Source organism: Ruditapes philippinarum, unplaced genomic scaffold, assembly GCF_026571515.1.
Source record: "Ruditapes philippinarum isolate M1 unplaced genomic scaffold, ASM2657151v2 ctg6811_1_1_1_1, whole genome shotgun sequence".
Taxonomy (NCBI): domain Eukaryota; kingdom Metazoa; phylum Mollusca; class Bivalvia; order Venerida; family Veneridae; genus Ruditapes; species Ruditapes philippinarum.
In genome coordinates this window covers 26,856-52,503 of record NW_026851790.1, presented here as the reverse complement: position 1 = coordinate 52,503, position 25,648 = coordinate 26,856, and the positions used below count along the sequence as shown (strand labels likewise).

General features: G+C 31.8%; 3 protein-coding genes across 4 annotated transcripts; 2 read left to right on the top strand and 1 right to left on the bottom strand.

The window, feature by feature from the left end:
* Positions 1–6,071: 6,071 nt before the first annotated feature.
* Positions 6,072–7,203, top strand: LOC132739652 (uncharacterized). The gene is made up of 2 exons (XM_060727405.1): positions 6,072–6,485; positions 6,817–7,203. Exons 1-2 carry the CDS (start codon positions 6,183–6,185, stop codon positions 6,910–6,912), a joined length of 399 nt encoding a protein of 132 aa, XP_060583388.1. The 5' UTR covers positions 6,072–6,182; the 3' UTR covers positions 6,913–7,203.
* A 69-nt stretch (positions 7,204–7,272) lies between these two features.
* Positions 7,273–10,574, top strand: LOC132739635 (adhesion G protein-coupled receptor L4-like). 2 transcript variants are annotated; one of them, XM_060727397.1, is made up of 2 exons: positions 7,273–8,401; positions 8,950–9,085. In XM_060727397.1, exons 1-2 carry the CDS (start codon positions 7,766–7,768, stop codon positions 9,001–9,003), a joined length of 690 nt encoding a protein of 229 aa, XP_060583380.1. In that variant the 5' UTR covers positions 7,273–7,765; the 3' UTR covers positions 9,004–9,085. The 2 variants fall into 2 exon arrangements, with proteins under 2 accessions (XP_060583380.1, XP_060583373.1); XM_060727390.1 differs by having other exon boundaries at positions 7,505–8,062; positions 8,261–10,574.
* A 3,837-nt stretch (positions 10,575–14,411) lies between these two features.
* Positions 14,412–21,685, bottom strand: LOC132739620 (uncharacterized). Its single transcript, XM_060727374.1, has 3 exons — positions 21,263–21,685; positions 20,709–20,858; positions 14,412–19,424 (listed from the first exon to the last, which is right to left on the bottom strand). Exons 1-3 carry the CDS (start codon positions 21,683–21,685, stop codon positions 17,733–17,735), a joined length of 2,265 nt encoding a protein of 754 aa, XP_060583357.1. The 3' UTR covers positions 14,412–17,732.
* Between the last annotated feature and the right edge of the window lie 3,963 nt (positions 21,686–25,648).

The window sequence follows — 25,648 nt, the reverse complement described above, 5'->3', positions numbered from 1 at the left end:
GTTTAAAAGGAATATTTAAAAGTTATGTTTCATTCACAATTTATGACTTATAGACCTGAAGACATTGGATAATGAGCTCTTACATGTGTTTCGCCGAGTTCAGCTAAATAATTAAGTAAATATGCTTTTAATAAAGTGCAGTCTTTACAAAACACTGAACGTAATGTTATTAATATTTCAAACCACATTTTAGTTGTATGGTAACACGAACTCAAATGAATAAAAAGATGTTTTATGATACACGATCTTGTTCACAGTTCTACCTCAGACGTTTTTGCCATATGAAAAATAATTAAAAACATTAAGTTAACACTTGTATGAAGATGACAAGGTGGAGGGGATATAAAATTACATAACAGCGCTTTAAACCACGTTTGTTTTTTATTAAAGTATATTCTCCCGTATCGCTGCATCCATTTATAGCTATAACAGAACAAAAACGACTTTGTGATTTCAGTCATTTAATCATCTTTATGTAAATTTATTCTTGATGAATCTAATCGACATTTTCTTAAAGCTGCTGGTGCAATATTCATCAACGACGACTCGGGATGTAACTCAATATATCTTATTATGTATACAAGGTTTGTAATGACTTTGATTTATTTCTTTTTGTAAAAACCATAAGGCAAGATCCTGGTGAATTTGAATATTATATTAAACCATAATGAAAATGATTTAGCGGGTATCTAGATATGAAAATCGCTGTAATAGTGTATCTTTTTTGCATGATATGCGTAAATAAGAGAAATATAAGCTAACTGTCGTATAATTATAACAGTCATTTCGTATCTTAATACGATGTAATGAAAATTTATCAATGATATCTTTTATGATCTGCAACAAAAAAATGTTGAATGATAGATACATATTGTTTACTAAGTCAATGACAATTACTCTACAAATAATGAATAAATTTTATGAAATAATCTTGAAACAGAAGTTTTCTTATTCTACTACTCTAGATAATAATGCCCTAACAAATTTATTCTTTTTAATTATTTAATTTATTTCCCTTTTCTGTATTATTCTAACCAAATATGTGAATATTTTTATTGCAAGTACATTATGTGCGGAAAGGAATTTACATAAGTCACATTTGACTTGTTTTCTAATCCACGAAATATATCAAAGAGATTGTATATGCTTACTGTATATATTTATGTTGTAGAATAGAAATAAAATATTGTTTAAACTAATGAATAAATTCAAGCAAACCCCAGGTCCATAACTACACATGCTGACCACTATTCGAATCCAGGTCAAATATTTTTGAGCTACGCATGAGACAAATTGAAAAATGCAAGTGTTTACCGAAAGGGCATTCACTCTAAAAAGTCAGAATTATTCAATACGTGGCCGAGTGGTTAAGGTCGTTGACTTCAAATCACTTGCCCCTCATCGCTTTGGTTCGAATCCCGACAGGGATTTGGGATTCTTTAATGTGAGAAAGCTATCCAGCTAGCTTATGGCACGTCGGTGGTTCTACTTAGGTGCCCGTTCGTGCCTGAAATAATGCACGGAAGGGCAACGGAGGTCTTCCTCCACCAGTAAAGCTGGTTAAAATTTAAATTAAAGTTGAATGTGTGCAACCGTTACTAAAATAATGAACGGAAACTGATGATGACGGAATGACAGAAGGACGGAAGGACGGAATGACGGAACAGGGTAACGCTATATGCCCCAGCCATTATATGACGGGGGCATAAAAATACTGGGGGAAAGTGGTGTTACTTACCGTAGAAGACAAAAACAAGAAGGGGCACAAAAGTGTCATCACAATCGCATGTAACAATAAACAAGACATATATCTGAGGAGCACAGAAGGCCTTGGAACGATCAGCAGCAATAGCACTGCTTGAGAGTTTAAACACCAAACTGTTCTTATAGCCCAACATGTTTCTTTTAAAAGAGAACAGTGTAAATAAAATGAATATCAGCCTAGCAAAATTCCAACAGTTGTTATGGTTACAAAAGGTGAAATAAGTAAAACACAGAAATGATCGTGTAGATACAAATAACAAATAAAGCCAAAAGTATGAAAATTTAGTCCCGATTGGTATTAAAAACTTGCCACCATAGTGTCTCCCACTTGGTACGTCAGATGTAATCCAAATTGTAAAAGGGTTAAACACTAAGTATGCAGTATGTCTTAAAATAGTAAGCCACAATGTCTTTTAATAAAACATTTAATTATTTTAGTAAAGACAGCAGAAAAGTAACCATGGCCCAAGATATTAAAAAGTTTGTAAAGCACATCCCCATTAAAATCAGGCTTGCTAATCTGTAGTCGCACAAGAATTTCAAATCGCTATTAAATTTTGAAATTAAATCAAAATTACAATAAAATATTCCTGTGTGTTCTTACAGTTCTAAGTTCTTTGTTGCTCTGTCTTCCTTTAAGACAATGAGTACTTTTGTAATGTTCATTGGGTTTTCTTTTATATGTTTCTACATGATCATTTTGGTGTTTTACTTATTTCACCTTTTGTAACCATAACAACAATAGGAACATGGTAGGACTAAGAATGAGGTTTGGTGCACTATTAACCGGTTTAAACTCCTCTGTAGTACTTATGCTGCTGCTGACCGTTCCGAGGCAATGTTCAAAGTACTTGAATGATACATTGTTTTATATGTTCACGTTTGGAATATATTAGGGATATTCAATCTTCAAGTTTCATTTTCTTTAGCTTGCCACTATCCTGTTGTTAAATTTTCATCATCGGTGACTTTAAATAAGAATATAATGAGTTACATTCTTATTACATTACATTTGTATTATATAGTCTTTAAATTAATATTACATAGCATTACATTACATTTATATTGCATATTTATATTGCATACACTTTACATTGCATTAATATTACATACCCTTTACATAACATTTTTATAACATAGTTTTTACTTTGCATTTTATTACACATCTTTTACATTTCATTACTATCATCTTGCATTACCATCATTTTGCAGGATGTTTGCAAGAAAAAAACTGCATTTTATAGTTTTTGCTTAAGGTCATCAAAAAAATCAAATCTTTAAACAAGCAAAGCAAATGCAGCAAAATGTTTATATTTTCCACTTTCGTAATAGTCAAGCAGTCATTTTACTTAGGTTTTGTTTTAATATTTTTAAATATGTTTGTTTCATTTCTATTTCCTAAAACGAACTACTTTAAACATCATTATTACTTTATAAATAAAAAAATGAAGAACTGGGTTAATTAAATATGGTTTTTCGAAATCAAAATGGACGTCATCTAAAAATTTGAAAAACGCTCTAAAAATGTTAACAAAACAAGTTTGGTAATATAATCAACGTGTTTTCAATCCGTCTTATATCCGCTTAATCAATTATATCACACCATCATAAAACATCCAAATACACACGGATCTAGTTTTCTCTTTTTTTACTAAAGTTTGCACCAATGTCAAACCATGCTTTGTATCCTTAATAAGTTTAATGTGTAACATCCGGGTATTGTCATAAGAAAGAATAATAAAACCGTTCACTTGTCCTTACTTCAAACCTGCATTGATGCGCGTGAACATACGACAATAAAATGCTTGCATGGTTTGAAAGCGCTGTAATTCTGCCATACAATTTCGTGTATTTTTATTATTTTAGTTGTGTGATCTGACTACAAATTTAACTTTTCTTACATCTAACAAATCTGTGGTAAATTTGTGTCCAAAGAGCTATGTATAATTTAAAATATCTTTTAAATGATTGCATGAAGTATTTGTGAATTCAAACAATTGTACGTTTTAAGTGTATAAAGCTACATTTCTGCTGCACACAAATTATAATAATTTTAAAAGAATAATTCCAAAATGTTTGAATAAAAGAAAGGGTGGTGTATTACATCAGAGACGCATGGCACATACACGAAATCGTTGCTAAATGGTTTAAATTACCCTACTTAAAACAACAATTTAATATTTAACGTTTAATTGTCTGGACGAATGTTAGCCAAAAGAGACATTTTATGTTAAGGCTATTATTGGAATCGACCATACAATTATGGAAACATTATAAATTAATTGTAAATAACAGTTTTTTTTTAATGTATTTCATAAGTTAAAGCTTTAAACCATTAGCTGTATCATAAATAGTGTGCGCTTTATACGTATATCTACGGTATATGGGCGATCGTGTTACCCTACTACTATAAATATGTGTTTAAATATTGTTTGTCACGTCCGATGTTTTGTAAAAGTTTCATTGAAATTAAAATATATTTTAGCTCGACTATTAGGAGAATAATAAGTAAGACTATTTCTATTCCCCTGAGCGTCGGAGTCTTACTTTGATTAATGTTTTAAAAGTAATTTCTTGCACAACATTACATCTAATCAACCAGTAAAGGTATTTGCTTGTAACTTGACAAACGTCTTTGAGATGATTATAGGAGGTCACTATCTAAGGTTCATATTACTCATAACTATATTACTCATGTTGACTGAGTTATGGCCAATTGTAAAACCTTTCTTGATAATATTTTGTATGCATAATTAATCTTCAATACGCCCAAGGATACTTCCTAGAAACTTGACATATGTCTTTTTGATTAGGCAAATAAAACGTTAAGAAATCAGTATTATGATAAATTACGCTAGAATGCTTCCCCAACATCCCATAATTTTCTTTAATTTCCTTGTAGATTTTTATGATTTCCTGTTTTGAATAATTTATAATTTCATCCCGTCCGTGGTTTGCACGTGTTTTTTGTTCTATTTGATGTGCTGATGGGCTCCTTGCCGGTCGACCTGTGTTGGGGGATGTGTTCATTGAATGCTACTTTTCCTTGTTGATTTTGTTTTTCATATCTTATTTTAGCACTAACTTTTTATGTTATTTGAAACCTAAAATGAACATTGTGGTCATTTTGGATCTATAATCATTTTAAATTTCCGATAGATTTTAATTTTTCATTTAATAATTATATGTCTTATAAGAAATAAAAGTATGGAGTTACAAAATGTTTCTCGACCCATTAACCCATATCGATGAAAATAAAAGATATGGGATATGCCTTAAAGCATTTCATGTGTAAAAGCGAAGTATGCACCTCATTTTTAAATCAATAAAAGAGCACTTTTTTTCCTTTGCAAATTTAACATGTATTTAGAAAACATATAAATAAAATAATCAACTGTTCTTAAAACCAAGAAATACTTGTTACAATAAAAAATCAAAATATAGCTTTCATTACTTGACATATAATTTTAAAGCCCCATGTTATTTAAAACAACATGATATATGTACAATTGGTTAGTTTCATTTAGAGTGAAATTATGTTTGTTTCCTAAATTTGACTTAGAAACTAAGATATTTGCAGATGGACATTGACCTACAAATGACAGAGTGAATATCGGTTTAAAAATAGCAGAAAACTGCTTTTAGTAAAAGCTTAAAAATATCGTCTGCCTATAATGCAAGTAGGGTTATAAATTTATTCATTTGAAATTTAGCAAAAACTATGAAAAGTTTTATTTGTTTTTGGTGCTGATCAGAAGTATAAGGATATTTTGTTTCTAATAGTTAATCATTAGAGAGACACAGCACAGACTGACTGCAATCGAAAGTGCAAATGTGATTAAACATTTTTATGCACACCTTAATATAGATATACAGTTATTATTAGACTTCGGTTTTTGGGAATACGGAGTGGAAGTTACTTCTTAAGAAAATCGAAGTTGAAAAATTGCAAAAAAATGCTTTTACGTAATTTCAATTATGGTTCCGCTCAAATGAATTATTTTTAAATGTCTTGGACGAAATTTATAATTGTTGTTTATTTATCGTACATAATTTTTAAACATGTCACTTTAAGTCATTTTTTACTTAACCAGGCAATGTGAAATTTATTACCTTGCTAACTATCTAAAAATTTAGAGCACTAATGTGCATCAACTGCCGCGATTTCGTTTTTTAACATTGTGAGGGAAAATTGAAAGTTTATGCTAAATGGGTGCTTAAACTAATTTCCGACTGGAGACAATTCTTCTCAAACTAAGTTCCGCATATAGACCTAACTATTAGGCGAGCAGTGTAAATCACGACAGTATTACTTGTGGTGAACAAATACACCGGGATATTTAAATAACCAATGAATCACATACCTTACAACTAAGAACAAACATACAAAATTTGTTCTAGAAGAAACACATAGTGACATGGCTAGGAATTATATTGAATTAGTTCTCATAGTAGTTTTTATAATGATGTCTCAGCAGATCGTGTCAGGAAACGAAGAAACAAGCGGCGAAGACATAATAAAAATGCGGAAACATGAGTTTTCAGCACTTTGTCCGTATACAGACACTTGCTATACAAATGCATCAGCAAAAGAGGAGAATCTGGATTTTGGTATCAAATGTTGTGATGCGTGTAAATGTGATCATCAGTGTGGATTAAACTGTTGTCCAGACATGTCAGTTTATTTCAAAAACACAGAGGATTTGTTTAAATCTAAACAGGTACAATGTGTTGATGCACAATATAGACCATATAGTAAAGCTGTAGTAAATGGACAGTCTTTTGAAATGATTTCAAAATGTCCATTCACATTTAAAGATTACGAAATCGCTGCGAAATGCGCACGCGAATACCATGATGTGATATTTGATGGACCATTAGGACGTTTTCTTCCTGTTCTTGACCGCCATTCCGGTTTGATTTATAAAAATAGTTTCTGTGCAAGTTGCCATTATATTAATTCAAGTTATTTATCAAATGGACGTTTAAAGTATTTATGTAAAAAAATCTCTAGAAACATTACATACATTCGCGACTTTATAACTATTCCAGATACTGAAAATGAAGACGGCTGCAACTTGGTGTTTGACATTCCAGAAGGAACGGACGGATACCCCTGGATATCTAAAATATGTAATAGAAATATAATAGATCGCTGTAACGTAACAGGTCGATGGCTGTCTTACAACAGAAATATGGAAGAGGCATGTTTGTCATATAGATCCATTTATGATGGCCTGTTCAGGAATGTACATTGTTTTTTATGCAATGGTTTTGAGCTTAATGATGTAACAAAATCGTGTGCAACAAGTTTTATATTTTGATCACAACGGGGATGAAACAAGTTTTCTCACACTTCTCAACTGGAACAAAGTTAAAGCTAAAAACGTAAAAGGGAAAGATAATCAGGGTTCAAACAGCAAATGTTTTCGGGACAAGATCTTCAAGGTATATATGTATTCATTGACATGTATCTTCTTGTGATTATATTATTCATATATATGAAAACGAATAAACTGCTTTGGTTTCAATATTTGTAATATTTGTGGCATTTTAAAAGTTGTATAAACTTTTGATTAAATCCTTAAACTTATTATTGTATCATACTAGAAGTAGCCCAGATGAAAGATTTCCGTAAATTTGTTAAAGAAGGTATATTCCGATCACTGTTAAGCACACTGTTCGTTTCCAAACTTTTATCTATTTTAAAAGTTTTATTAGTGCATGACGACGAAAACAGAAATATCTCGAATTTTTTCGAAACAGGCGAAGTTATTAATGACATAAATACTATTCTTAATTCACATTGTTCAGTTTTGTATTGACTTGTTAGTTATACATTAACCTTATCAGTATGTATTGTAATAATGTAGCAAAAATAATAGCAACTGTAACTCTATCTTTAAACTGTAACACTTGTGAATGTGTCAATGATATTATTATTCCGTTGTTCATTTTCTAACCACAGAGAGACGAATGGACTCTATTTTGTACACAAGGCATGGCTGAAATAGATCAAATGTGCTTACCTCCATTTAATGAAACACCGTCTACAATAATGCTGGCTATGAACATCATACTGGAACCAATGAATGGAGTAAAACGGAAAGATTTTTACACACTGTATGATATAATTTTTACCATTTATGATAAAACTAAGCACAAAATGACAATGCTTATCTCGAAAGACGCAATGATACACAATATCAAGGGGTCTTTACATTTCAAGACAGACCACGAGATAACAAACTTTGATACATCAACTGCTTTTAAATTGCAAAACTTACAAAATGTCAAGGTGCATATTCAATTTCTTATTAATTATTCAGAAAACGAATTACTTACAACAATACTTGACTTTGCTCTTGGGTTTACAAATATCTCAAATTACAGCAATATTTTTAAAGCTAAGTTTAATAACTTCTCTCATTTAGATGAAAATGAACGTCTTTCAAATGGAAGTTGTTCGAATAACCTAAATAGGCCTCTTTTTCAGATATGTGTTTCTCAGTCTAACAAAGAAAACACTTTTCATTTTGAATTGCTTTGGAACAGACAGAAACTTTCCTTTGACTCGTTTACGCTGATTGTACTAGAACCAGAACCGTTTTGTCCGAGAGTGGCTCTGCCTAAACAAGTATTTGTTTCTTGCAACATATCGCAATTATTTTCAAATCTATACACTAAAGATTTTTTGTCCAAAACACTTTCCGAAAATGAAACGCATTTATTCTTTTGTCATGAAGACTACTTTAAACATTTAAGTAGTTTACAATCGGAAGAAAACAATTTTCAAGAGAAAGAAGGCTATTATACTTCTGGAAAAGCCTTAGCTGTCTTGACCATTGCTTGTTTAATTGTATCAATAATATCACTAGGTTTTACACTTGTTGTATATGCTGTTTATCCAGTGCTACGCTCTTTACCTGGATTAATAAATATGGCATTAATTACAAGCCTAATCGTCTTCCAGTTAGTATCATTTGTTCGCACGGTTGCAAATATTAACATAAGCTGGCTTTGTACTTTAATCGGAATTTTCACCCACTTTTCATTTATTTTGTCTTTTGCATGGATGTTTGTTTGTACGTTTCATATGTTTAAGGTGTTTGTTTATATCAGAAACCGTTCAGTTGACAGGAATGAATGCCGAAAATTTGCATCTTATTGTATTTTTACATCTAGTGTTGCAGTTTCTCTGGTGGTCATTACAATTGTCATATCCGTCGTGAGATCTGATGGCGAAGACACAGGCTATGAGGGCATAATCTGTTATTTAAAGGACTCTACACTTATACTTTATCTAGTTGCTCTTCCAATTGCTCTTGTGATTCTCTTTAACATTGTTATGTTTTGTGTTGTAGTTTACAAAATACAAAAACACCCAATTTTGGCTTCCTCAAATCCAAAAGAACGTCAAAATATTACAGTATTTGCCAAATTATCAACAATAACTGGAATGACTTGGATATTTGGGTTCATTTATACTTTTACTCAGATAGAAACGTTTGCATTTATATACGTCATACTGAATGCTGGACAAGGATTATTCATAATGCTTTCATTCGTTTGCAACCGTCGTGTTTTTGATAAGATATGCAAGCAAAAATTAAGGAGATCGACCACAAGACAGGCAACTCGTACCACTGATGTGTAACTGAGATTTCATTCGTGTTTTTAGTAAAGATTCGTCAAAAGTTATAATGTTCAATTTTTCGAAAATGATTTCATTTTAATGAGTGTTGAAATAAAAAGTTATCTATTGGTATTTTATATATTTATAAATCTTAGTGTTGATTCTTCTTCACATATTTTTGCTACAGTTTAAATATTTATGTTTTAAAATATTAGTTATCTAAAATCAACAGATTTACGATATTTCAATAGCTGACAAATTGATAACTTGTTGAACAACTTGTTTAAATATGTATGCATGTAACTGTTTAAATGTAGGATTGCTATCAATAAGCGTGCAATAAGGCGAGGTGGCAGCTATTATAGATATACGCTCGGCTTTTAACCAGTTTATCTTCTTTATAAGCTGCATTTGCTTAGTTTAGCATCTAGATTTTTTTTAGTTTGTTACGATGTTTATAAAATTATATACCAACAATGAATATCATATTGCATACACTTTAGGCTGTGGTGTTAATGTTTTAATAAATATGACATAACGAATAGAAGTATTCTATATTTGGGGTTCCCCACCAATTTTGAATAAAACTTTGACCCAGCATTTTTGTATATTGTGTGGAATGATATGTATATTTGATGAATGTTTATATAAACAATGTGATATGATTAAAAAATAATACACAAAAAATGGGCACTAGCCGTTGAAATATACTATGTAGCATGTAATCGAAAGAAATGACTTTTAAATTGTGATAAAGCTTTAAAATTGAGTGCTAGTTTTGTAATATCCTGAAGCATAAGTTAAGTTTGTATGCACTTTATATGCATCCTTGTTATTGTGGAAACTTACATTCAACCATTTGATTTGTTAAGCTATGAATATGAAACACGTGTCATGCACATGTGTAAGTATCTGTGACATTGTTTTAGCAAAAGCGAAGATTTTGTTAAGACCCGCTCGTCGACGTCGGCGTTTGCGTTCGTTAACATTTTGATAAAGTTATTGTTTATCGCTTTAATACTAGTAAAGCTATTTCATTGAAAATAGGAAGCACCTTGATATGGTAAAACTATCATGATTTCCATTTATATTCTATTGACGTTATGTTTGAAAATATTATTGTATTATAGATTATGTAAACAGATACAAATCTAAATAAAGTATCTGTTCTGTTGTTAATTGTGTACGAGATGTCACCCCGTCTTCGGTACGAAATTTAGTCCGCCTTAGTCTAGTAAAAAATCGTTCTCAATACATTTGAAGTGACCAATTTGAAGTATAAGTATAGTACCTGATCATTTTTAATGTTGTGTAATGGTCAGGACAAGAACTGTCCGCTTGCAAACTAGACATTGTAAATTGAATAGTTATAATTGTTACAAAAGAAATTGAACTTTCTCAGTAGGGATTGCTGACTCAAAAATGCTTTTTAAATTAATTTCTTGAGGACACATTTATCATTAAACAATAATTGGAGGATTTATATTGATAAGAGTTAAAGGTTTGTTCTTATTGTTAAAGTGCATTGGTCTATAATGGAAGGTATGTAGTGTTGATGGTTTTTAGTATGAAACATAACAACAAACCACGAAAGAATTATATATGGATGCTGTTGACAACTGTGAGGTACATAATCCGATATTACTTAAATTTATATGGCATATGATAAAATGTTCTAAAACAAAATATTAATTTTTCTATCATATAAATGTTCATACTAAATTACTTTACTGAACTTAATCAACATTTTTTTCAAGAAATGTTTCAGAAAAATATCCAAATGATACATTTCCCTTGTTATTTTTATCAATATTTGAAATTCTAATTGAAAATATGCCAATTGTATAACAATGCACTTTAAGTTGAGAACGAATTAATCATGGTATTCATTATTGTGGTGAAATATTGTATTTTAATGTGATTCACTTTAAGTATCAATGCACCTTATGTGATTTTAAGTGATTAAATGCAGATGTGAATTAGGACGACGAATTTTAATTTACCACTAAGTGGTATCTCCCCTCTGGTACGAAGGTAAAATTGTCCAGGTGAATTAGTCTTGTCCGCATTATAACCCATTTCTGGGCATACTCCTTGTGAACCCGTTATACAGTTGCCAATGTTTGAACTAACGTCACTGATATTCGCACATCAGTGTCTGAAGAAAGGACAGACAGTGTTTATGGACTCAGTGAATAATTGTGTACATCGATCATGTCCACATGACAAAACTTACATTTTTTCATCTAAATTGATTAAAAAGAACTACGATCAATATTTTGGAAGTAGGTTTTAAGCTTACAGTAAATTCTACGGGAGCATTCTGTTGTGCCAAATTATAAGTAGGACTTTGGTACAAATAATTGATAGTTATAAAATCTAATTAGGACATTATGACGTCTGTCTAAGACATGCTGACACTAATAAGGTCACATGGCGACTGACAAGCTTTAGTGATGCAGGAAAACCTCGGTCATAATGAGGACTTCGAGGTTATAAAGGTCATATATATTGACTCTTCTTATTAACTTATTTATCATAAATGCACGGTACGATAAAATGCCTCTACTAATTACAGTCTGCACTATATGGTACAAGTGTTAACATAATAATATGTGAAAAACTACTTCAATATTATTATTAAGAGTTAGGTTAGTAAGTAGATCTACTGACATATTTATATGAAGGGCACATTACTGTTAACCATTGTAAATTACATAAAGCATAATAAAAGTCGTAATACAAAATGTATAATGAACAGAAATTTGTAAAAGGGCGTATAGCAATACCTTTTGTTAAAGGTCTTATATAATTTAACACTTGTTTATTACTTATTTAACCCACAAGGTGTTTAATACAATCAAATAGATATGGAAACGTGAGAAAAACAACGTAACTTAGAGGAATATATGCATTTTTGATTGACTTTTGAATGTATTGTCATGAATCCTCAATTTTTTTATCTTATTTGTATAAATTCCGACTAAAGTTAAAACCCTCTATTAAGACCACCATCGGGACTTGACCGGAGTATTCTTAATTTCTGGGTGGTCTTAATTGTGGCTCTTCTTATCATTGCTTACATGCTTTATGACCATGGTCTTTTTTTAGTCATTTTGTATGAACAAACAATAAGTATCTTAACCTACAAATACAATAAAAAAAAGTATATAATAATATATAATCTGATGAGAGCAAATCATATTTCTGTAGAAATCTTATATTAGATTCTCTTTGTTCTGATTTCAATATTAAGTATTATATGATGTAAATAATTCCCATATAATAGAAATAGAATACTGAAAGCAATATTAAACCACAGTAACTTTTCAATTTACTTTCACGCCATATTTCATGCAATTATCCAATATTAACAGTTTTTGGCACCTTGTTAAATCAAGTATCATACCTACGAGCATTCAAGCAGATAAAAGCAACAAATTTGTGAACTAGCTAGGTGTTGTCTTTAACAACAGTAGCCTCAATAATGATTTCAAATAAAGAATAAAACAAAGAATTGGGGCTGAATCTGGTGGTCTTAAAAGTGGATAAGCGGGTTGTCTTAATTCTGGATCATGTAACGAATGACATATAGAATAGAATATTCCGTTCTTTTAAAATAGGTCTTAATAGCGGGGTGGTCTGATTTCTTGGGATGGTCTTAAGTAGGGATTCTACTGTATTTTGTTGTTTTCTTTAACTATTATTATTTTTTAAAATGTTCACAATTTTTGTTGTTGTTGTTTTGTTGTTTTTGTTTTGTTTTTTTTTGTTTAGTTCGTTTAACCCATTACTGCATGAGAATTTTGTGAAAAGTCTCCCGTTACAAGTTCAAATTACTAAAACTATAAAACTGCTTCAATACTTATCAAACCTGGCACAAATGTTGACTGGACCATTGCCTTTGTAACAACATGCTCAGTCTTATATTTCCTGTTACCGTAGCAACGAGGGGACATCTCAAAATTGCCAAAAATCACTATTTTGCGTTGATTTTTTTCATCAAAATTGATTTCAAAGTGCTGCAATTTCTTAATTCATTGAGATAGAGTCAAAGGCTTTTCATCTTTGGTCACACGTTACCTTATGATCGACATGGGGTCATTTTTAGCCTCTCACAAGTCCAACATTTTCTTGGCAATGAGGGGGACAGCCGCCCCCTTCAACCCCCCCCCCAAACAAAAGGTGGCACATCCCCCTTCTGGCAACCCCCTGATATATCTTTTGGATAGGGGCGGCGCCAAAAAAGTGGTCACTTTTTTAAACAACATTTCTGAAACAAAAACAAGTGTTGGGGCCTTAATAATACATTTTTTTACCATTTGAGACACCAAATAAGGGGTGTGGTGAAAAAGGCTTTAAAAGGCGTGTATATTGGGTAATGGGCTAAAACAATTTTTCATATTTAATATTGACATTACATTTAACACATATTTTGGAATGGCAGAAAAAAATACTTGAAGAGAACGCACATCTAGTCACACTTCTGTTATACTGTCATTTTTAAAGTAATGCACGTGCTGCCTGATGATTCAAGTTACACAATTAAAACATGAGCGAAATTATACTGTTGGAAGGAAAAATATTTAACCAGTCATTTAAACATTGTCTAAATCTTAATCTTAGAGAAATACTTGAAAGAGTACGTACTTATTCACATTAGATCAAAATTACGTAAATGATTAACATTATTAAGTATTTGTCTCCTCGCTGTATAAACAATAAGTCTCCTAAAATTCCCCTTTCATTTTACTTTAAGTGACTGCTTGATATTATTAGATCTATAATGGAAGTGATGTCACGAAAATGCATTTCATTGGTATTTCACTGTTTGTTCGAATATCGGCGACAATTTAAAGGAAAGTCATTGAAGTACTTGCACGTGATTTCTCTCCGGGAAATTAAGTTTTGGTTGCGTAGTGTTTTTTAACTTATTAAAGTACATTAAAGCATGTACTGTTAAACTTGTGAAAGTTCAATTTATATTTTATTTTACACTTACTATGTTTTTTCCTGTACAGGATTTTCGGAAACGTTAGTAACATATGCAAGAAATCTTATTTTGTACAAAGGATTTCCATTCGTATCTCACATATAGATGACAGTAAGGATGTTAAGAAGAATTAAATAAATTTATGTGATATTCAAAATAAACCAAATAAAAATTGTGCAAAATCTTTAAAATATTTCTGAAAAAGTTTAGGTGTTAACCATGTTTGCTTATGAGTGAAGGTTACGAAAAGATATTTACTAATTTAATTAAACGGATGTCAGAAGATACGTTGTTCTTTGTTGTGTTTAATTCTTATTCATTTTTTTATTCAAAAACACAAACCAAAATAATTACCAAGAAATGAAAGAAAATGTTACGTATGCAATATTCTCGACGTCGAATTTCAGTTTAAAACTTGAGTTTAGAGTATGTAAAAACTTAAAACTAAATACTACAATGGCAAATATTTTTGGAAATACCCTAACATATTTAAAGTTAATGTACTTGTCATACAGCAAATGTATCAATTGTGAGAAAATTTACCGAGGCTGGTAATTATATAGAAATGTTAAATGTTTAGGTTTATCCTTAAATAAGAATATGTCTATCATAAATATTGACTAGAATGCATTTTTCTATTTTGTGGGGTTTTAATTGTGCTACCAAATAAATGAAGAAAAAAACAAAAAGAGAAAAAAATCAGCGATCAGGACACAAACGAATTCACATAAAGGATAATAACTGATGTAATTTTACAAAGAATCTTTCAGCATTTACCTCCCTTAATCAGTAATGCTAAATGAATAAGTAACGTATGTAGCATTATTGTACTTATCTTTCTAAATGAACTAAATTAAGACAGTGTAAGAGTATTCTAGTCCAAAATGTATCTAGGTATTACAATTACGTTGTACGTTGGAAAACAGACAAAGCCACATCTTTGTGTTTTGTCTGAGAAAATAAAAAAATAAATATTCAATGAATATGTACAAAGTCATTCATACATGTACATGGCTCATATTTTCATACAAAATAAGAATTGATCTAGGTGAGGAACGAATGTTATATACGTTTTCTACAATAACAATTATAACAATGCATACAAAAAACATACAAAATTAACTTACACATGAGCCTGTTATAAAATTTTCTCTCAATTAGTTCTTTCTTTCTACATTGTATATCACATCAGCCTTTGCATACACATTCTACGCAAAATACAATATTTTTGGGTGAATAGTTATCGAGTACAAACAAATGTCTGTTCATATTAGTCTTATGAAGTACAAAATGACAACACACGCGACCATATATAAATAATATACATCCATTGTTTGTTTACATCAACAGCAAAACATATTTTTGAATTTCTGAAAAGTCTATAATTTCAACTAAACATATAAAGATCTTGAAATACAACACACATAAAAACAAGATATACATATATATACACCCAAACATTTCATATATCAGTATTCTTTTTAAATAAACAGATATAATCATAGCAACGTGGTAATGATCATAGTAAAGTTATGTCGTATGTTCATCATATTTTTCCATGGTTAATTACTACTATGATTTTCTAAGCAAATACAGTTGACAAAGATTTCAACGACTTGTTTGGTTTTAAGCCTAGTGTATCTACACAAAGATCAAATCATCATTTTTTCTGAAATTCTCGGTGATGCAAATGCCTGTTCTAGTACATATGAAACGTACATATACGAGGGTGCATCAATAAATTCGTAAACTAATTCAATAGCGTCAAAACTACTGGTCCGTTTAAAATGAAACTTTAAATGCTGTGAAAACAGATTATTTCAAATTGAATCGTACTATGTACACAACTTTGACGTCATCACTTATGACGTCATAAACCGTAAATGACGTCACGTTACGGGCGTCTGTTCGAAAATGGCGTCACACAGCGTCAACGAACAGTGCATCGTTATAAAGTTTTACACAAAACTCGGAAAGTCTTTTTCCGATATTCGTGAAGATTTGCAAAACGTTTATGGAGAGGCTGCTCTGTCAAAAGGGTCCATTGCAAAGTGAATGAAGCGGTTTAAAGACAGTAGAGAGGCAACTGAAGACGACAGTCGTGCAGGTAGACCAGTGACTGTAACAGATGAAGAAACAGTGGCTGCCATTCAGGAGTACATACTCCGAGATAGACGATTAAGTGTGGAGCACGTAGCAGATAAGTTCGCTATTTCATATGGTACAGCTCAGGGCATTATAAGTGATAGATGGGGAATGCGCCGCGTTTCAACAAGATGGGTGCATCGTTTATTGACGTCAGAGAAGATGGGGGTAAGGGTGAAAATGTGTCAGCAGTACGACAGGAGGTTTCGTGAAGAAGGCGATTAATTTCTAAATCGAGTGATAACATGTGGTCAAACGTGTATTCACTTTTTTGAACTAGATACGTCAGAGTATTGTCTAGAACCATCCTTCCTCGCCTTCCCCTACAAAAGCGATAATTTCCAAGTCAGCCGGGAAGTTTATGGCCATTATATTCTGTGATACATGCGGTGTAGTGCTAAACCACTTTGTTCCTCCGAAAACGACAGTCACTTGGAACTATTATGCAACATTACTTAAAACGGAACTCATGTCGGCAATAAGGACAAAGTAACCACATCTACTTAGGTCCGGATTCATATTACATCACGACAACGCGTCGAGCCATTCAAGCCACGTTGCCATGGATACACTAGAAAAACCCAACGTCGAACTGTTACCGCAACCATCCTACAGCCCGGACCTAGCAATTTATGACTTCTGGCTGTTTCCAATTTAAAAAAAAGAACAGTCTTCGTGGTACGAATTGAGTCAAGATAGGAACTGAGGTGTGCCGTGGGCAGACAGCTGCGGGAGATTTCAAGTGACAGGCTACAACACGTGTTCGAGTAATGGGTCGAGAGATGGGACAAGTGCACATCATGCATAGAACGTTACTTTGAGAAGGAGTAATCATTTTAGGTACTTGAATTAAATCATTTCCCCGCTATTGAATTAGTTTAAGTTTACGAATTTATTGATGCACCCTCGTATATTTTATTTAAGCAATTGGTACATCAATTTCCATTGTCAGTTATTTAAATAATTCTGATGATTCTATTCAAATATGTTTTAAAGCCTTTACGTATTTGAATTGTACCAGTCATAAGTTGGTTGATAAAAGGAAAGAATCAAATAAATTTCAACAAAACTAAAGGTTTCTTATCTATTAAATAAATATTAGTTTTTATTTCATCACCAGAGTTAAGTACATGGATGTAAAGCACAATCTTTAAGTTCAGAATGTTTAAACAAATAACACGGAGGAAATCTCTTTTAGACATCAGTGGTACCAGTTGTCTGTCTTGTCGTTGACCTCCTTAATTTTCTTTTGCATACCATATCAAGAACACGTCCGTTGCAAACAAATGAAAGCATTATGAATAATCCTTGTCCAGCATTCAGTATGATGAATATAAATGCAAACGTTTCTATCTGAGTAAAAGTATAAATGAACCCAAATATCCAAGTCATTCCAGTTATTGTTGATAATTTGGCAAATACTGTGATATTTTGACGTTCTTTGGGATTGGATGAAGCCAACATTGGGTGTTTTTGTATTTTATAAACCACAACACAGAACATTGCAATGTTCATAAGAATCACAAGAGCAATGGGAAGAGCAACTAGACAAAGTATTAGTGTAGAGTCCTTAATATAACAGATTATGCCCCCATAGCCTGTGTCTTCGCCATCAGATCTTACGACGGATATTACAATTGTAATGACCACCAGAGAAACTGCAACACTAGATGTAAATAAACAATAAGAAATAAATTTTCGGAATTCATTCCTGTCGACTGAACGGTTCCTGATATAAACAAATACCTTAAACATATGAAACGTACAAACAAACATCCATGCAAAAGACAAAATAAATGAAAAGTGGGTGAAAGCTCCGATTAAAGTACAAAGCCAGCTTATGTTAATATTTGCAACAGTGCGAACAAATGATACTAACTGGAAGACGATTAGGCTTGTAACTAATGCCATATTTATTAATCCAGGTAAAGAGCGTAGCACTGGATAAACAGCATATACAACAAGTGTAAAACCTAGTGATATTATCGATAAAATTAAACAAGCAATGGTCAAGACAGCTAAAGCTTGTCCAGAACTATAAAAGCCATCGTTTTCTCCAAAGATGTCTATTTCTGATCGTAGACTACTTAGATGTTTAAAGTAGTCTTCATGACAAAAAAGCAGATGTGTTTCATTTTCAGAAAGTGTTTTGGACACAAAATCTTGTGTGTAGAGTTTTGATATAAACTGCGACTCGTTGCAAGAAATGTAAGTTTGTTTTGACAGAACAACTCTTGGACAAAACGGTTCTGGTTCAAGAACGATTAATCTAAATGAGGTAAAAGATAATTCCTGTCGGTAACGAATCAATTCAAAATGTAAATCTTTTTCTCCCACATCAGATTGAGCCACACATATCTGATAATGAGGCCTATTTAGATCCATCGAGCAACTATTATTTGAAATTTGTTCGTTTACATCCAAATGGGATATGTGATTGAACTTAGATTTAAATGCACCATTGTAGTTTGAGATATTCGTAAAACCAAGCGCAAAGTCAAGTATTGTAATAAGTAATTCGTTTTTTGGATCGTCAATGAGAAATTTTGTTTGTACAGTGATACTTTTAAGATTTTGCCATTTAAAAGCATGTCCTTCATCAAAATTTGTTTTCTCGCCGTCTGCTTTGAATTGTAAAGCTCCTTTGATAGAGTGGATCGTTGTGTCCCTCGAGAGTAGCGTTGCCATTTTAAGTTTCGTTTCGTCATAAATGGTAGATATTATGTCATTCAACGTAAAATAGTCTCCGTTCAGTAGACCATTCATTGGTTCCAGAATGATGTTAATTGCAATCATTATTGTATACGGTGTTTCATTAAAGGGAGGTAAGCACATTTTATCTATTTCCATCATTCCTTGTGTACAAAGTAGAGGCCATTCGTCTCTCTGTATATGGAAAATTAAACCATTAAATAATTAATAAACTTATTGTTATAACCATTTAGGTTAAATACATGTACATTCAATTACATAGGATTCTAGTATTCTGTTTGCTACATTGCTTTATACAAAATATGTTGTATAATTATACATTTTTAAAATATATTTCTTCACAACATTATATCATGAGAGACTCTGGCGAGCAAAATATTACTTTATTGGACGAGTTAAATAAATTTAGGAATCAAGTTCCGCGAACATAATATACAATTTACCACATATCCTAATTAAGGTAGACCATGGGTAATGGGCACCATAAGGAACTGTAAAATTGACAACATAGGACAGTTATATGTCTTCAAGGTCACCTGTATGCAAAATTTAAATAAAATTTACCGTGTGGTTTATGAGTTATGGATATATTTCTTAACTATGACTTTGCCATTAGAAGGGCTTATTTTCAGAAATGAGGAAACTGTAAATAATCTGTAATATCATCATTATAAAAAATGTTTTTCTATTGCTCATTGTTAAGAAACAAATAATAACATTCAGGTAACGCATTACACAAGCAAAATGTTTGTTTCTAAACAAAATGTTCTTTATATGTATGAAAATGATACCCTACCCCACCCACTTTTAACACTAATTTTACCATTTCCCTATCTCAAATGCCTTATGTAAAATATCCCTAAAATTTATCGAAATGAAGGACTGTTCTCAAAGTTTACCTAAATTTTGTTAAAGGTATATTAGTTGATCATGCAAAATATAAAATACTTTTACCGTGTAGTTTTTATTTTATCGAACTTTGAAAATATCTGGTATCATATTTGCTATAAATTTTGGCATTTTTTAGCAAAAAAAAATACCTAAAATAATTATATAATTTAAATCAAACTTTTTTTCTTCCATAAGGGATCAGAGAGATACATAAATAATGTTAAAAAGAAAAAAAGAAAGAAAAAAAAGTTGCCACTTCTGGGGTTTGAACCCACGCCCCTCAATTTCAATGTAGTTTACAAGCGATTCTAGCCTATTTGAATACTCTTCAAAGTGGAGGTAATGCATTACCCATGGTCTACCTTAAGAAATGTTTACGGTAACAATTGACAACCTTTTTATTAACGCGCCTATAATGTAACGCTAACATTTAGCGCTTCTTTAAACAATATTAATATCACGCAAATGATTCATGGCTGTGAATTGCACAATAGCTGCACGGGTATAAAAAAAAATAAAAATAAAGGTATAAAAACATAAATGATTTATATGATATATTTGATTTACCTTTAAGGGGTCAAAGATTTTGTCCCGGAGACATTTGTCATTTGAGCCCTGATTATGTTTTATGTCTTCTAGGTATTCTTTTTCGTCTTCGACTTTGTTCCAATTGAGAAGTGAGAGAAAACTATACTTTGTATCGCCGTCGCCTATTTGCTATATCTGAATAATAAATTGGGGGGCATGTTTAACCTCATTTCGTATCAAAAACCACCCCCCCCCCCCCCCCCCCCCCCCCCCCCCCCCCCCCTTTGATAAAAAAATGTACATTTCCTGAACGGCCTCATAAATGGATTTAATAAGACGAAACATGCCTCTTCCATATCTGTTGTAGACGCCATCGAACCTGTTACGTTACAACGATCTATTATATTTCTATTACATATTTTAGATATCCAGGGGTATCCGTCCGTTCCTTCTGGAATGTCAAACACCAAGTTGCAGCCGTCTTCATTTTCAGTATCTGGAATAGTTATAAAGTCGCGTATGTATGTTATGTTTCTAGAGAAATGGTTACATAAATACTTTACCGGTCCATGCGATAAATAACTTGAATTTACAAAATGACACCTGGCACAGAAACTATTTTTGTAAATCAAGCCAGAAAGATGGTCAAGAACAGGAAGAAAGAGTCCAAATGATTCATCAAATGGCACATCGTGGTATTCGCGTGCACATTTCGCTGCAATTTTGTCATCTTTAACTGTGGATGGACATCTTGAAATCATTTCAAAAGAATGTCCATTTACTACAGCCACACTATATGGTCTATATTGTGCATCAACACATTGTACTTCTTTAGTTTTAGACAAATCTTTTTTGTTCTTGAGATACATGTCTGGACAACAGTCTAATCCACACTGAGGATCACATCTACACGCATCACAACATCCGTTCATTCCAAGAAACATCAGCTCCTCTTGTGATGAAACATTTGTATAGCAGGTGTCTGTGTACGGACAAAGCTTTGAAAACTCACGCATCCTAATTTTTATTATGTCTTCGTCGCTTGCTTCTTTGTTGCTTGATACGCTCTGTTGAAAATTTATAATAAAAACTAACGTAACAAGCAACATAAAATCCCCAGCCATGGCAATATCTGATTATACTAAAATATATTGTTCCAGCTTGTTTTATAGTCGAATAGCATGTAATCCATCGGCGTTTTATCCCTCAGCAGAATGTTTAACAAGAGATACCGACGTGACTTACACTCCTCGCCTAAGTAACATGCATACACGCACCCCTTAGCTAACTTATTTTAAAAACGATCTCTGTAATTTTTACAAACGCTTTTGCACAATCGAAATTAGTTTTAGCACTATTTCAGCGTGAAGTTATATTTTGTCTCAGAATATTAAAAATGAAATCACAGAAAGCTTCCGAAAAAATTATAATAGGGCCTTAAATTTCATACTTTCTGTTAAACAATTGATTAACAAATTGTATAAATAAAATTAACTGAATGTTTGGTTCCATCGCCATAGTTCTACCCGTAGAAATAGCTATTTCTACATATTTTGACATATTACCGGCAATTCGTAGCATGATAATTTACTTTTTATAATTTATTCTATTAAGTCATTAAAATAACTAAAATCTACAGTCGTGTTACTTTAAATATCATACTTCAATTTATATTTTATTTTATTTATATTGAGTAATCTAATATTTTGAAAACTGACATTTAGAAAAACTCCTATCATATATAATATTTCAAGTGAATAGGACATAAGTAAAATTGCTTAAGACAAGAGAAAATGGTTTAATTGGACCTGTTATGGAGTTGTGTATTCGAGCTTCTGTTCACACATTCTAGCGCCGTCTTTTAGTATAATTTTACTTTTTCACAAAGGATCATTTTTCTTTGCATATTGATGCATAATCAAACTAGAAAATTTTGAATGGAAATATCAGTCGAGCTAAAGTTCAGAAGCAAAAAAGCAACAACAAAAACAAGCAAAGGTCGTGCGTCAATTATTCTCTTTGCCTATAGCAAAAAAACGGACGTTATAACGTTTTGCCGCCAAATATACTTGTACATAGTCAATTTAATATGCCATTATTTAGCAATTATCTCAATGAATATAGTAATCAGAATCAGATTGGTCCCTAGTTGAATATGTGTTCCTGTTGGGACAAAAAAGCAACAGAACATTTCTAAATGTCATCAGGTCGTTCCTTCTTCTTAACAAAAAACGTAATAAGAACTATAAACATGCGACTTTTTTTAAAAGCGTATTGTACATGTATAATGACTCATATGTTTAATATAACTTTAAAAGTGCAAGTCAATAAATGTGCCGTCCATTAAATATATGCTTCCAAATTATACCAATTACTTATACGTAGGGTGTTATTATGTACATATGTATATCGCTTTATTTGATACTCGTGACATTTGGATTTTGCAATTAAATACAAAGTCGTTTAGAGGACAATTGAAAGTAAAAAAAGGTCAATCTCTAAGGTTTGTTACTTTGCATATTTCAGGGATACTTTAATGGGAAAACCACGCCAATAGAATTTGACATCCTGGATTGAGTTACTAATTTGTGTTCACTGTTCTCAATCGAGAGTAATTATTGTTTGAAATTGACCGGTGCAGCTTATCGTTAGGTTGCTAATCATGTATTCATTCACATACGTGATGGCTGGTTTGAATTATTGTTAATTTTCATTATTTTTAAACCATTTTGTATAAATTATACAGAGGAAATTGTTTTGTTATTTAAATGTTTTATCATATTAATAGTAACATAGCTATATACATGACATATTGTATATTTATTCGTACATCGGATATAATTAGACCAATCAAATGTATTAACTTTTTTTCTTGTATACATTGTATGAAATATATTACATTAATTAAATACGTCAACAGGGGAGAGCAAACATAAAAAATATATTTATGTATAAATACAAGGTTTAGTAGTATCTCAGAATAAAAATTAATATAATTATAAAGATGTAATGTACATATTCATGGCAAAAGCATAAAGTAAATTGCCAATCATTATGAATCATAATAGAATAAATTATATTTACTTGGAAATAAAAAAAAACTACATCTAAAGGTATGAGAGCAATGCATGTATCTGTAGATATTTATACAGTAATAACAATTGGTTAATGGGTTTTGACATTCATATGTTTGTCATTTACCAAGCCCTATATTAAGCGTTTAACGTCTGTAACCTTTCAATATTGAGTTCACATTAATTATAAATACAGGAAAATATCGGTTTATATTATGCCTGTCTGAGATGATTGGGAAAAAAGCCCATGTTCGGAATACAAAAATTTTAATAATAATATTTAAAATCATTTTTTAAGAATCAAGCAAGAAAAAAACAAAAGTTTAAACATAGCCAAATAGGCTGCTCAGACGTCTTAAAAAATCGTAAATATAATTAAAATGCATTACTATGTCCACAAATATTTATAAAATGTTAACAAAAGGAACATCTCATAATGTTTTTCATGCACCATCATCTGAATGAATAAATATGTTTACATTTTCTATATATTTGTTTACTTTTATACTGATATGTTTACACAGTGACAAGTGTACGTATATCGTATAAAAATGTTCATGGGGCATAAATAGATACCCTTGTTATTTTTTTAACAAACATCATGCTTTGAAAGCATATTAAACATTTTGTTAAAATTTATATGGAAGGTGTTTTTACCCAATAAAGATGTAACAGTATGTCTTTAATCGACTGAACTGAAGGTTTAAAGGCATTGGTTATGCTTTTTACAAATACATTAAAGTTATATTTCAAATATATTGACATTCATCTTGTAAACTGGTAACATTTTGACATTAATGATCACAGACACTGTAAAACACAGAAATGTTGACGCACTATCCTAACTTTGACTTCTTTGCACAGAATTTGTGCTTAGTTTCATGTAAATATTTTAAAAAATAAAGAACTTATTGCTGCGCTCCGCAAGGCTATGTTTGCAATGAATTCCATATTTTTTAAAATCTGAACAATAAATATTACGAATAGATCTAATCATGCGAACTTAAGAAGGGAGGCAACGTTTAATTCAGTGTTGGACTAAAATGTGCAGTTTGTAGGTAATGGTCTCTCTTTAACTGGTCCCAACAAAATTCAATCGTAACAGTTCAGAACACAATAGTAAGAATACACAGAATGAATAGTATTTCGGCCTTTCCTTCATGAGCATATTGTGAAAATTGGCCGTTTTCATTGAAAAGTTCAAACTGCTATATTGGAACTATGAAAAATGATTCAATACTGATGAAACTTGGCTAAAATGTTGACTGGACCATAGCCTCTGTAACAATATGCTCAATCTTAAATTTCCTGTAATTTTGGCAACGGGGGACGTCTCAAAATTGCCAAAAATCACTATTTTGCATTGTTTTTTTTCCATCAAAACTGATTTCAAAGTGCTGCAACTTCTCAATGGATTGAGATAGAGTAAAAGGCTTTTCAGCGTTGGTTACACGTTACCTTACGATCGACCTGAGGCCATTTTTAGCCCGTCACATGTCCAAAATTTTCTTGGCGATGAGGGGGTGGGGGCTGCCGCCCCGCCCCCCTTCAAACCGCCCAAACAGAAGGGGGCACATCATATCCCCCTTCTGGCAACACATTGATATATCATCTTAATGGGGGCGGCGCCGAAAAAGTGATCACTATTTTTAACAATATTTCTCAAACGAAAAACATTGTTGAATTTCTAAATAGGGCATTTATTCACTGTTTGAGGCCTCAAAAAAAGGGGGGGGGGTGAAAAGTCGTCAAAACACGTCTACATGAGGTAAACACGCCGTAAAGGGTTAACAAAAATGATGAAAACCCTTGGAATTACCCAAAATCTAGTTTTCCATGTTAACACGTCGCCTTTCACCTAATTTTGGTGAAAAAAATGTGTGGCATTTTTTATTTTTTTCATTG